This window comes from Lampris incognitus, chromosome 2 (assembly GCF_029633865.1).
Source record: "Lampris incognitus isolate fLamInc1 chromosome 2, fLamInc1.hap2, whole genome shotgun sequence".
NCBI classification, from domain to species: Eukaryota; Metazoa; Chordata; class Actinopteri; order Lampriformes; family Lampridae; genus Lampris; species Lampris incognitus.
In genome coordinates, this window is record NC_079212.1 from 25,915,495 (window position 1) to 25,929,193 (window position 13,699).

Genomic DNA, 13,699 nt, shown 5'->3' on the forward strand with positions numbered 1-13,699 from the left:
TCTCAAAAGGTAATCTCGCGAGATTTGCCGCCAATGTTGCAAGAAGGGAGGCGAAATCGGGCGAACGGCATGTAAGGGGAGCCGAACGAATAGTGCTTACAGTGTGAAAACGTTAATATCGACAACTATTCTGCAACCTCTAGCGAGGAAGACATAGATCACAGGACATCCTGCAGCGAGTAAGCACGTTGGCCTTTGTACTTAGAAAACTTACTTTCGTTGCACGACTCGAACAAGACAACCCACCCTTCAACCCGAGGGGATAAGCAGAAGTCAACTTGGCGAGTTGCTCTGCAGGAATGTCGCAGAAGGAAAGACCCAAGTTTTATCGGCAGGAGGTCAACAAGATGGTTTGGGAGGTCCCGGAGCGCTACCAGAACCTCTCGCCTGTCGGCTCTGGAGCATACGGATCCGTGTGGTAATTCACGTTTTTCGTCTCCAGAATGTACGGGCTTGTTCGGGTTGTCACTCCTCATTCATTGAGACGGGGCCTGCCTTGCTTTGGCTAAAGTTAGCTTAGTTCCGTTTCCACCAGCGTAGCCATCGCTAGCTAACGCCACGACGTGCTGTCGGGACCACCGAGCAAACTTATTATCAACTTCTCGGCTGGTTTGCAAACTTAATGCCGTTCAACCCTGATCATTTTCTCAACCCGCCACATAAATCTAGCATCTCCGACGACGTTGCTGGAAGCGGTAGTTTCAGTTTGACAAGCAGCAATAGTGAGTGTGATTCTGAAGTGCGGATGTTATGAGTTGTCGAATAGATGTCTGTTTTTCTTCTCCCGGTGCGTTTCGTGTGCATGTCTGGGTTTAACTGACCTCTCTCGCTTCGGCACATATATTGTTTAAAATGTTGGAAGCAATTGGGTCTACTTGTAAATCATGTCATGCAAGCTATGCCCAAGCCCAGTTCCACAGTTCCTCCAGGCGTAGGATATGGTTAGCAGACATATAAGATATTTGGTAGAAGGTTGCCAATGTCACGATCTTTTGTAAACTTAAAACGGAAATCCAGAAAATCACAACACGGGATGTTTCCATATACTGCCGTCCTTGCAGCAGCAGGGCATCGCTGCAGCTATTTTGTTTCCTGACTTTATGACGGACGGACAAACCCTGTTTTTGATTTGAGGATGATCGAGATGGATTTTTTTTTCATGCTGAATGTTTTCATGTTTTCTTTCTTTTTTTCCTTTTTGATAAAGTGGATTTTTCCAATGTTGCTTGGTGAAAGGAGAGGACCGGACGCAGATTGCTTTGGCAGGGCGGGCACTATGTCCATTTAGCTTTTCGCTTTGGCTTGTTTAAGAAAAGGATTTTACCAGTATCCAGCAATGTGCAGCCCAACATTGCTGCTATCAAGCTGTTATTGTTTTTGAGGACAGATGTTTGTTTTGTCCATGTAAGTAGACAGCTGTGCTGTTGCCAAGCAAAAGGATAATCTGTTCCTGGTCAGATTACCGTCCGCTCACCAGCACATTGGCCTTGCTTTTTTTAAAAAAAAATTATGCATGTCAAACTGTAGTACATTTGACTTGGTCATTAAGATAATGTATATCGCACAGATAGTTGAATTGGCCTAAACAAGGCTGTTATGCTTAAGCCTTTTAAGTTGTACAACACACTAATAAACTTAACATTGCTGAGTTGCCAGCCCTGCACACACACCGACATACACAAAAAAAAAAAAAAAAAAATGTTCGGTATGTCAAAACACCAGCAGATAGTAGGTTTGGTTTGGCATGCATCATCAACAGTAAGCATATATGGTGTGAGCCCTGACTGCAGGTCGGGTTAGCTGAAATGTACAGGCGAATAGGAAGTGTTCGAGAGATAGTAGTTCTCCCTTCAGTCTGTCTGACGGGCCGCAGGCCTGGCTGCTTCAAACACACCAAGAAGCTAATATTTTGCGAACATCCCCTTTTCCCAGGCTTGTAGCGCCTCTCACGGCACCAGTTTCAGTTGCACTTTCAGCTTGCTGCAGCTCATTGATAGTATTTTCTTAGCAGTCCAAAAAGGAAAATCTAGTTTCATTAGTAAAGTCTAAAACTTTGCATGTACGTTAAATGTGTTAACCTTTTTTTCCTCCTCCTTTAAAAGTTCATCGTTTGATGAAAAAACCAGTCTGAAGATAGCTGTGAAGAAACTCTCTCGGCCCTTCCAGTCCATCATCCATGCCAAAAGAACGTACAGAGAACTACGGCTGCTCAAGCACATGAAACACGAAAATGTAATTGTTCCTCTCTTTTCAGATGTTTGCTCTGCCTTCTCCCAGTGGCTCACCCTTAACTGAAAAATGCAGATCTTTGGAGGCAGAATAAGATTATAAAAACCCTTCCTACTTACCATAATATTTGTGTGGAGCTAACAGTTTTAGTATATTTGTTTATCCAATGCCTCATTCAATTCCTCAGAATTTCTGCATGGGAAATAAAGGGAAGTCCCTGCTAGAATATGGTCCATCGTCTCTGATCTTGAAGTGACCTTTGTTTTGTTTTGTTTGATACTGTTGCAGGTGATTGGTCTTCTAGATGTTTTCACTCCTGCTACCTGCCTGGAGGAATTCAATGATGTGTAAGAGAAACACATTAAGTTCTTGTTATTATCTACCTATCTGTCTATCTATGTTTAATTATTTCAGTCCCTTAAACCATGAATTGCCATAATTAGGCCTTGTGGGCAACTGTGTCGTGTAGAGAGACTGCCCTGTAACTAGAAATCAGGTGTGATGCGAGTTAAATTGTACAGTCAATGTGCCCTTGAGTAAGGTATTAAATCTGTTCAATCACTGCCAGTTGACTTGTACAAGAGTGTTGGCTTAATAACTAAAATTTAGCTCAAGATATATTGAGTGGTAGTGAGGTTTTCAGCCTCAGCAGTACTTCTCCATGGCGTTAGAACAGACCAGACAACCCTGGCCATGCCTGGGGAAACACCTGGATTCCAGCCAATGGACTAAACTGATAGGAATGTTTCTTCAACTGTCAAGTCTGTTAGTTATTCAGTCAATCCAAGCTTCAAAAGCAGTTTTACTGATAGCATCCTGGCCCCTGGCTTTGTAGAATTAGAGATATACTTTATTAATCCCCCATGGGGAAAGTCAATCTCTGCATTTAACCCATCGTAGTCATGTAGCTAGGTGCAGTGGGCAACTGCCGTGCAGCGCCCAGGGACCAACTCCAGTTCTTCCTTACATTGCCTTGGTCAGGGGCACAGACAGGAGTATTAACCCTTACACACATCACATATCTTTGATGGTGGGACGAAACATGAGCACCCAGCAGAAACCCACACAGACATGGGGAAATTATGCAAACTCTACACAGAAAGTACCTGGAATGGCCTGTGGTTTGAACCTGTTTTTTTGACAAACGGATAGTATTTGTTTGTTACAGTCGATAGTTACTGGAAAGAGGAAATGGACTTGGCAGGGGATTGTTCCTGATTGGGTCATATGGCCTCCTTTGTGATGGGAGAATGCCAAAGTGAGTGTGTCAGACACTCATGCTTGGGCCTGCAGCAGAGGTTTAATACTCCAAACGTTGACAACTTGACAATTGTGTTAAACTCAGGATGCTCCTTTTGTGTGTAATGTAAAGAGGACCCTTTCCTCACTCTCTCAGCAGTAGTTGCTCTGTTTACTAGTGTAACAGAGAGCTTGTTCTCCCAAGTTGCCCACTGTCCCAGATTAACATCATGTAACTGAGGACTCGAGGCTATGCAAGGTCACTTACCCTTGTTTGGTATGTGTGTGTTAGGGTTGTGTACATACATGGTGTGTGTGTGTGTGTATGTGTGTGTGTGTGTCTGTGTGAGTGAGAGAGAGAGAGAGACTAGGCATGTGATGGAAAAAGAGAAAGGGAAGGGAAAGGGTGGGCGGTCTGGAAACAGAAGCTTCTAGAGTGGAGTGGAGCTTTTTCTCTGGGTACACAGACTAATAAACTTGGCGTCAGAGGTTCTTAAGGTCTTGTGTTTTCCGCACATGCATATCTACCTAGGATTTACACGTCTGCTGGAATGAGGGTAGTACTCTGCATGCAACTGCTGGCACAAGAAAAAAAACACAGTAAGCAGATGCTTAACTGTGGTTTCCCTCTATCCTAAAAATACATACTGACTTACACCACCATAGCAAGGGTCGCTGGTGGTCCAGTACTCCTTCCGTTTGTAGAGGAGAAAGGAGCAGAGATGTCATTAGATCACGAGGGTGGGGTGAGGTGGGGGAGAGATATATATTTTTATATTTACCCAAATTATATATCCTTTTCCATGTCTGGTGAACTCTGGATAGTGCCCGTGTCGCTGTGCTGCTGTGTTTTGATGTGGAAGACATGGTATCAAGGACAAGTTCATACCTAACCAGAACATTCATTGCCTAGTGTCAGACTCGCATAGCTGTAACTTGGCCCCCTGTGTTTTAGCTGCAAAACTGCTCTCTAGCTTGTGTTACTTACCCTCCCTCAGAGGCGTTTACCACTGTGTGGGGTTTTTAAACAGTAATCTTGATTGAGTTTGAGTTACCCACTGATGCAGTTACATTAAGCCCGCTGATCTGGGTGTGTTGTCTAATGACATTCCATTTGTGAAGGGATTGGCCCATTGGGGCCAATGGTGCTGAGGTCGACTGAAGAGGAATGAAGGATAAACCGGTTTGAGTTCACTGAGCCCGGAGGGGAATCAATGCTTGGGTGCAAGAGCCTGTCTGTCGTTAATTGTAGTGAAATGGACTTACATATATATTTGTAAAAGATAAACAGATATATACGTGGTTCCTATTTCCTTTTTATGGCCAGAGAAATATGACCTGTCTTTTAGTTAAGTGGGTTAAACCTGGTAATTGATTGTGTTGTGACTGGCAGATACCTTGTGACTCACCTAATGGGGGCTGACCTCAACAACATAGTCAAGTGTCAGAAGCTCACGGATGACCACGTACAATTTCTCATCTACCAGATCCTGCGGGGGTTAAAGGTGAAACAGCTTATTTATCCAACGTCCACATACAATGTCCCTATGGGGATTAATGGAATTTATCTTATCAACAAAGCTAAAGTTTGACAAGCTGAAGAATAGGTGTTTGGTTAATTGTATTGCAGTGCCACAGTGTGTTGCAATTATTTCTGATGGTAGTTGGAACGTATGACAACTCGATAATGTTTTCTGTGATTTAATGCAAGTTTCCGTCTTTCTTACCTTCCTCAGTATATCCACTCTGCAGACATCATTCACAGAGTAAGTAGCACTTTGATTCTGTCAGCTGTGACTCTACTATAAATTGGAGACTTTGTGACTTTGTCTATGACCCTCATTAACAGAAGAGTGTCGATGGCATTATAGCATCACTCTCGTTGCAGTCAGGCTCATACCCTCTGCAATCATTGCACATGGGAAAGGGCTGGAAGTCATAACGTAAATAGCATTTATAGTTTGCACAATTAAAGAAATATCACTGCCTTATTCATGGAAAAAATAGACTCATGTCAACCTTTAACTATTTCCTTGTAATTTAGTCACTAAGTGGTAAAGTCATGTCTACTTGATCGTGTATTGAATGACAGCTACAATTGTTATATGTCCAATACAAACTGAATCATGTGATCTACTGCGGCAATAAAATTCACTGTGAATGTCTTCTCTCTGTTCAGGACCTGAAACCCAGTAACCTGGCTGTGAACGAGGACTGCGAACTGAAGGTCAGTTGACTCCAGCCTTCATTCAGAGCATTACTTCACTCTGGATTTACCCACTGTCTGATGTTTTTTCTTTTTTCCGTTCCACTGAATTACAGCTCTTTTTCCCCATCTTTCCCAGATCCTGGATTTTGGGCTGGCACGGCACACTGACGATGAAATGACTGGCTATGTGGCCACTCGCTGGTACCGTGCCCCAGAAATCATGCTGAACTGGATGCATTACAATATGACAGGTAGAGAGAGACAACTTCAGGGGCTCGCCTCTGTTGCTAACAGTCCCTTGAACATCAGCAGTTCTATCTACCTTTGTATTTATCACAGTACAGCATTTGTTTTCTAGACTGGAGGACGAATTACATCTCAAGCTTGTGTTTTCCTTCCCTATGTTTCAGTGGATATTTGGTCAGTGGGGTGTATAATGGCAGAACTCCTCACTGGAAGGACTCTGTTTCCTGGTACAGATCGTATCCTTTAAAGCTGGCCTCCTCTCAATGTGGTTTTAGGATTTACAAGGTAGAGCAGGAGTCACTTGTCATTTTTTACCCTCTTAGCTCTCACAACAGGTTGATGAGATTGTGCTGCACCATTGCAGTTCCCTGTGGCACTGAATAGGAGTACTTTCTCACAGTTGTTGGGACACTTTTTGTTGAGCGAGCCATGGGTTTCAGTGCCACCTGGACACAGACTGGTGCCTGACGATTGGTATATATGTTTGCATATATACAAATATCCTGATCACAAAAATGTGGTTTCTCTAATACACGCTCATACATAAAGCCAAAAGAAACGTGACCGATGCATGCACTAATAAATCAAAAGATTGACTAAAAGTCTAGGCATCAATCCAATTTTGACCATACCCAATAATCAGAGACAGACATTTACTATTTTTTTAATTTTACCTTGAGGAGTAATACCTTGAGGTGGCACAATGGTTAGCGAGGTCGCCTCACAGCAAGAAGGTCCTGGGTTCGATCCCTGGGGTAGTCCAACCTTGGTGGGTCGTCCCGGGTCGTCCTCTGTGTGGAGTTTGTATGTTCTCCCACAGTCCAAACACATGTAGGTCAGATGAATTGCCCATACTAAAAATTGCCTGTGAGGGAGGGAGGGAGGGCCGGAGGGCCGGCCTGTCCAGGGTGTTTCCCTGCCTGCCACCCAATGACTGCTGAGCTAGGCCCCAGCATCCCCGTGACCCTGAGAGCAGGATCAGCAGTTCGGATAATGGATGGAGTAATACCTTGATCTGTTTTTTTGTATTACTGCATATGTTAATGGCCCTCAGGTAACGTCACTGATGATGTGTTCGGGTGCATCAGTATATATATAAAATATATATCCAAATATTCACTTTACAATTTATGATGCCAGCTTTTTTTTGCAGGTACAGCAATAGAAAGTAATGGGATATTGTTGATCTGGTTTTCCCTCCAAGGCTTCTATCATGTCTTCCTCTGTTCCTGTCTCCTAACATGCTGTCTGTCTTATTAACCTGTGATGCCTCCAGTGCCTCCCACTGCTGTCTGCTTTAATCTTTGTAACATGATTCAGACTGAAATGTCTAGATATTCTTCTAGATTCAGTGTAATGAAAGTGGCACTTGTTGCTCCCCTTTAGCTAAGCATATGGCTTTTTTTTTACTGTAACATTGTGCTCTGGCTTTATTTCATTGTCAGCATGTATCCGTTGCCCATCTTGCCTTTCCGCCCACACCACATCTAGTTTCTGTATGGTAGTTTAATCCACAGAAAATGTATGTTTTCTTATGTTTAGCTCTCTTTTCATCTGCCAGTGTTTTCAGACTAACGGCTTAGCTTTTAGGTGGGTTTACTATGGGGTTGCCCACCATCCCAACTCTTATTTTCTGTGTAAACTGACAGTATTATATACACACTACAGCCACAGATGACACTCGAGGCTTATTTTCGCATCTTTGTACAGTTTTAGGTGTGATTCTATTTTTTATTTTTTTTGTCTATGAAAAAAGAAAACAATTTTCCTTTTTCATCTGGTGTTTGGAATATATATATATTGATGTAAAATATAACAGCTCTTAAGTCATGTTGGTTTCACAAGGTAGAAAAAAGTCCCAACGGGTCAGATTCCAGAGTTTCTCTTGTCCAGCTCCTGGTCTTCCTTTACGATACGCTGGTAGACATTGATCAGTTGAAGCTAATCATGCTGCTCGTCGGAACACCAGGGCCCGAGCTCTTGATGAAAATATCTTCGGAGTCTGTGAGTTCAATAAGTTATGCAAGGTCATTTTGTTCCTAATTTGCCAACAGGTCCTGCCATGTGCTCTGCATCTATTTGTCAGTGTTTGCTGCCAAATTTTCAGCATGCTTTTTACACCTCTCAACTCTGTCAGTTTGTGCTAACATGCTAGATTCTGTTTCTGTGAGCGAAATCGGACTAAGATGTTACACCAGTCTACCACAGTTGATTAACAATGATTCTCTCTCACGGATTGACAAAACACTTCTTGACACTTGTAATATAGAGCACGCAATTGTGTTTGCTTTTTCTTCTAAATCTGACAGCTCCTAACATTCTTTTCTTCATGTCGCTTCAAACCCAGAGCTTTTCTTTTTGCACAAGCCTTTCAGGGTGACTAGCAGTTAGCCACACAGTATTAGACAGAGTTGCTGCTACTGCATAACCAAACTCTGCTGTGTCGCTATACTCCCCTTGACCCAAGCCTTTTAGATATAAACCAGCTTCAGCAGATAATGCGTCTGACAGGAACACCCCCAGCATCTCTAATAAGCAGGATGCCCAGCCATGAGGTGAGCAGGTTACAGTTGCTTTCTTTGAAGAGGGGACCAGCAGACCAGGTCATTGGGCTTACCTGGGCCTGTACGGCAATACAGCTCTCACCCTCTATCATTTGTCATTGTTGAGTGTTATACACCACAGCAGTATTGCCACAAACAATTTTGGTAAAAATGTACCCACATAAAGTAATGACAACTTTTGACATCAAAATTTTATCATTCCCTACTTCTTTAGTAATTAAATGTACTCTAATGTTGAGGCTCATATGATTATTTATAATGTGAAGTGCAGTAATTATGTGGCATCTGACCTACTTGGTGTAGTGAAACAATAACTGCCGCCAAATGGTTCCTAACTTGTTGGCTGAGGCAGCACAGTCATTAAAATACCACATTTCTAGTTGACTAAAATAATTTATATGATATCCTTACCAAATAGGGATCTGAAGATCTAGAATAAAAGCCCAGTTCTTGTTTGCTACTAATTAGATTGCTGTGTTAAAAGACACTTGGCTGTAAGGTGTTCTCCTTTTCTTGTTCTTTTTTCTGCACTTTAATGAAATCTGTCATCTGACCTGTCAACAGCACTCTGTTTGTGATATATGTGTTTATTTTTTTGTTTCAAGTGAAAGTATTGTCATTCTAGTGGCTAGTCACCACTTTTTTAATTGGGAATATTTAATGTGATCACCGTGCTAAACATTCAAAATTTTTTCTCACTCACTGGTGCAATGACATTCATTAACACATAGGTACACAGGCAACAGTACCATATAAACAGAAGAACAGCACAGGGTATTAATGGAATTTGGGAACAACATAGTATCTATGTACATTCAGTATTTGGGCATACAGTATAACTTTAGCTGTAATGAGTTTCTACAGAAGGACATTGGTCATGTGTACTGTGTGTGTGGTGTGTGCAATAAACTGACTAAAATTAGTAGCATGAACTAAGTTAGGGTCATTATAAGACAGATAATTCAGACTGAGGCTGATATGTAGGCGAAGATGGGAGCTGACATTTTAATTCCGTGTCTTTCCAGGCCAGAAACTATATCAACTCACTGCCACAGATGCCCAAGAGGAACTTTGCTGATGTCTTCATCGGTGCCAACCCACAAGGTAAAACCAGCAAAACCAAGGTTTCATGAACACAGGCGAAATTGTTGAGAGGGTTTAAATCAATTTTATATTTTCAGAAATGTTCTTTGTTTGTTTTCCCCATGATCTGAATTTTTGGGTTTTAGCATTCTTGGATTTGTGGTGACTGTCGATAACGCCTGCAGTCCCCCCTTTTTCTTTTTTTTCTTTTTTTAACTTTCTACAAGATAAATGTTATGCTTACATGAAGTGTGTAGCATTTATCTGGAGGGGCTATGTGTAATTTCTGCCCGAGTGCTGACCTCCATCAACAGTGAGGGCGATTATAAAAAACTTGGTGAAAAAAATTCAAATAGAAAGTTAGTGCTGGCATTAGCCATTATTGAATACTTCTAGTATTTATGTTTGCTGCAGCTGTTGCGTAGCAAGCAGAAGACTGTTAGTGCGAGCTTTTTGGAGTCTGGCCTTTGAAACAACAAGGAAAACATCGTTGACTCGGCTTCTGTGTTTTTCAGTGCAGAAATCTCGAGAGTAAGAGTTGGCTTTGTTTCAGTCAGTACCACAATTCAAATCCTAATGATATTTAGCAATGATATGCATCAGGGAAGCCAAATGTGATTTTTTTTTTTTAAAACATGAATTAAAAACATTGTGACCCTTTTGATTAAAAAAAAAAACCTTTCTGACTTTTTTTTTTTTTAAATAGCTGTGGATCTGCTTGAGAAGATGCTGGTTCTGGATACGGACAAGAGGATCACAGCAGCTGAGGCTCTGGCCCACGCATACTTTGCCCAGTACCATGACCCAGATGATGAGCCAGAGGCTGAACCATATGACCAGAGCTTTGAGAGCCGTGAGCTTGAGATCGAAGAATGGAAACGTATGTTCAGTCATCACTCTACAGTGCAATGCTAATAAACATTATGAATGTGGGCATCTGGGTAGTGTAGCGGTTTATTCCATTGCCTACCAACATGGGATCGCCCGTTCAAATCCCCCTGTTACCCCTAGCTTGGTCAGGCGTCCCTACAGAATCAATTGGCCGTGTCTGCGGGTGGGAAGCCGGATGTGGGTATGTGTCCTGGTCGCTGCACTAGCGCCTCCTCTGGTCGGTCGGGGCATCTGTTCGGGGGGGGGGGGACTGGGGGGAATAGCGTGATCCTCCCACGTGCTACGTCCCCCTGACGAAACGCCTCACTGTCAGGTGAAAAGAAGCAGCTAGCGACTCCACATGTATCGGAGAAGGCATGTGGTAGTCTGCAGCCCTCCCTGGATCGGCAGAGGGGGTGGAGCAGTGACCGAGACGGCTCGGAAGAGTGGGTTAATTGGACGAGTACAATTGGGGAGGAAAAGGGAAAATTCCACACAAAAAAAAGTATGGAAAACAACTCCAATCCTGATATTTGTATGACTGCATGGGTCCCCATTTCACATATTCTGATACGTGTGGTATAGAAATAATGTTAAACTTTGTAATGATAGCCATTATCATCAGCATATACCATACAGTATATACTATACACCAACCAAAATCCTCAAATTGAGCCAAAAATCTGTGGTCAGTCTGTGTTGGACCCGTGAGTGACTGTATGTGGCTTTTTCAACATTTTCTTTTTCCTGCAGGGTTAACCTATGAGGAGGTGCTGAGTTTTGAACCCCCCATTTTTGATGGAGATGAAATGGAATCGTGAGAGCGGCCATGTACGTCCACCCAGCGTTCAGTAATTTGTTGTCACCTTTACGATAATATGAGTGCCTACAATTCTTATTCAGTCATGACTATTATTAGATCATACATTTTCCATCATTAGTTCTTGTAAGGGGAACATTACCAAAGGGGCAATAGGAAGAGATATTTAAGAAGCTTGACCAGTTACCTTTTTTTGTCATATATGAACCACTAATATCAATGATCTGTTGCTGGAAAATGTCACACATCAGTTTTTGTCTGTAGCTGAAATAGTTTTATATTGTCATGAAGTTTTATTTAGACTTCGGTCACTCATCACTGTGACAGTCAAAGTGTGAGATGCTGAAATGTCCAGAACTATAGCTGCGCTATTGTGTGGAAAATTTAGGAATGGATCATTTCCGAATAGCTTTTAGTGTCTTATCAGTTCAGAAATGCAACATGTTAGTCTGCCAGTCGTTCTGCCGAGCTATCAAACAGCACTGCATCACATGCATTTGTAAAATGACCGCTGAATGATATTTGTATCTCAATTACCTATTTTGGAATAACTATCTTTAAAATGTATGGACTTTGGAGGGCATTTCTTGTTTGAGAAAAGAAGGATTTATGCTTGTCAATGTGTTTCATGGCTTGTGTAACTTGAGAATGTGCGTGTTCTCTATAGACCAGTGACCCGTTTTGTGCTCAGAGGGAAATTGATACATGTTTTTCATGTTTATTGTAATAGTCAGGTGACCCTGTATTTATTTCTTTTCCCAAATGAGGATTCCTGCCTGTGAAATTAACTAAATCGAAGACCTGGGACTTCTCTAAGGCACCTATTTTAATCAGATTGATTTATCAATTTCTACACGCACCGTGCCAGCTGACGAGGCACTGCTCTTGAAAACCCATTAATTGGTGGGTACAAGATCGACTCGATAATATGTAAATACCTGTTCCATATACATTTTTTAATCTATGTTTTTACGCAGTTTGTTTTGTCAGTAAGCAATCACTATCAGCATGTACATCATTTTGTGTTTGTGTGTGTGTATGTATGAGTGATTTGTTGTTTTACAGGAATTTGCAGTGTCAAGCTAAAATTGCTAATAAAAATATTGCTTAAATGTCTAAAGCGGGATTTAGATGTATTTATACGTTGTTGAGGTGGTATTTATAAACGGCAATCAAGACTCCCAGTAAATATTTTCAGTCTAGAAGGGCAACTACTATCATCTTGCTTTTGTTTATCAGAAATAAAGACATATTTTTAAGAGTCCCAAGTCTTTGTCTTCTTTTCTACAAATGCTGGCTTGGGCGTGTCATATGCTCAAAATTTGAACTTTTGAAATGGCTGAGAATTTGATTTGATACTCAAAATGCTTTAATATCGCCAGTTTAAGGGAACATATAAAAGATTGTTATTCCTCTCTTTGACTTGACTTGAGGAATAATACAGATAAGGAGGGGGGACATTTTTATTTTGGAATGGAAATCAGTTAAGAAATGAATAATGTCCCCTTGCCTTTCTTATATTATTATCATAATACTTTTTTTTGTTGCTAGACTATAAATTTACATGCCTTGCAATTAAAATGGTTATTTGACATATAAGGTAATGGTCAACAGCAGTTTAGCAGGTTGACTATCCCCAAAATGCACGGCCCACGTTCAAGCACCAGCAACAAAACTGCCCGGCTGAAGTGTCCTTGAGCAAGACTGCACCTCTACCAGCTCAAGGGACGCTGTTCAATCGCCGAAATGAGGGCTCTGATATACTGCAAGGTGCAAACTGAAACACTTTCCACTCAGGGAATCAATAGAGAATCCCAAAAGTGGGTTAATCTGACTGTTGGATGGGTGTCAGATACACCGTCGGGGTCAATACAAGAGATTAGACGCACTGCAGATAGATTTCAAGGGCCAAACACAGCTCGGTGCCAAATAATTACACAAGTATCCAGAGTGGCTCAGGAGGAGTACTGATAATGATTTAAGTGCATGTCAGAAAATTAAACACTAAAACATATACAGACTTAACCCTCAGTAAAAACGATGGCAGTTTGGTTTGCATTGGGTCAGGTTATCTCAATAATAAAAGCTAAAACAGTGTATACACAAGTGTGTTTATTTTGAGGGGGCATATAAATAAAAAACGTTAGACTGGTGACATGTTGGTGGAAAACGTGACGATTCATAGGAATTAAAGTTAGTTAATTTTCCCATGATGATATTTAGTATATATCTTCGGATTTGGCATTTTGTTGACGACAGTCAACAGTCCAGGTTCAAATGATTTCCTTTACATATACCGGAATTATATTCTATGAATGAGAAAAGCAATAGGTCAAGGCGTTTGTTCCGCAGGTCAAAGTCAACTACATGGGACCTAACATGTCCTTAGGAGCAAATACATTTTTATTACCTCCAGTCACCAGGTAGGGTAATCAAGGT

General features: G+C 41.6%; 1 protein-coding gene across 3 annotated transcripts; it reads left to right on the forward strand.

Annotated features, from left to right (window-relative positions):
- The first annotated feature begins 45 nt into the window (after positions 1 to 45).
- mapk14a (mitogen-activated protein kinase 14a) lies at positions 46 to 12,524 on the forward strand. Of its 3 annotated transcripts, none has more exons than XM_056274075.1 (12): positions 46 to 418; positions 2,103 to 2,232; positions 2,518 to 2,576; positions 4,862 to 4,973; positions 5,205 to 5,234; positions 5,648 to 5,695; positions 5,814 to 5,928; positions 6,088 to 6,159; positions 7,848 to 7,927; positions 9,513 to 9,591; positions 10,277 to 10,450; positions 11,194 to 12,524. In XM_056274075.1, exons 1-12 carry the CDS (start codon positions 300 to 302, stop codon positions 11,259 to 11,261), a joined length of 1,086 nt encoding a protein of 361 aa, XP_056130050.1. In that variant the 5' UTR covers positions 46 to 299; the 3' UTR covers positions 11,262 to 12,524. The 3 variants fall into 3 exon arrangements, with proteins under 3 accessions (XP_056130050.1, XP_056130051.1, XP_056130052.1); XM_056274076.1 differs by lacking the exon at positions 7,848 to 7,927 and adding an exon at positions 8,399 to 8,478; XM_056274077.1 differs by lacking the exon at positions 46 to 418 and adding an exon at positions 1,275 to 1,404.
- Positions 12,525 to 13,699: the final 1,175 nt, after the last annotated feature.

Excerpts from the sequence above, each read along its gene's own strand:
- mapk14a (XM_056274075.1), top strand. The coding sequence starts at position 300 with ATGTCGCAGAAGGAAAGACCCAAGTTTTATCGGCAGGAGGTCAACAAG. Across the intron at positions 2,577-4,861 it reads CTGGAGGAATTCAATGATGT|ATACCTTGTGACTCACCTAA; the intron begins GTAAGAGAAACA and ends TGTGACTGGCAG. Across the intron at positions 4,974-5,204 it reads AGATCCTGCGGGGGTTAAAG|TATATCCACTCTGCAGACAT; the intron begins GTGAAACAGCTT and ends TACCTTCCTCAG.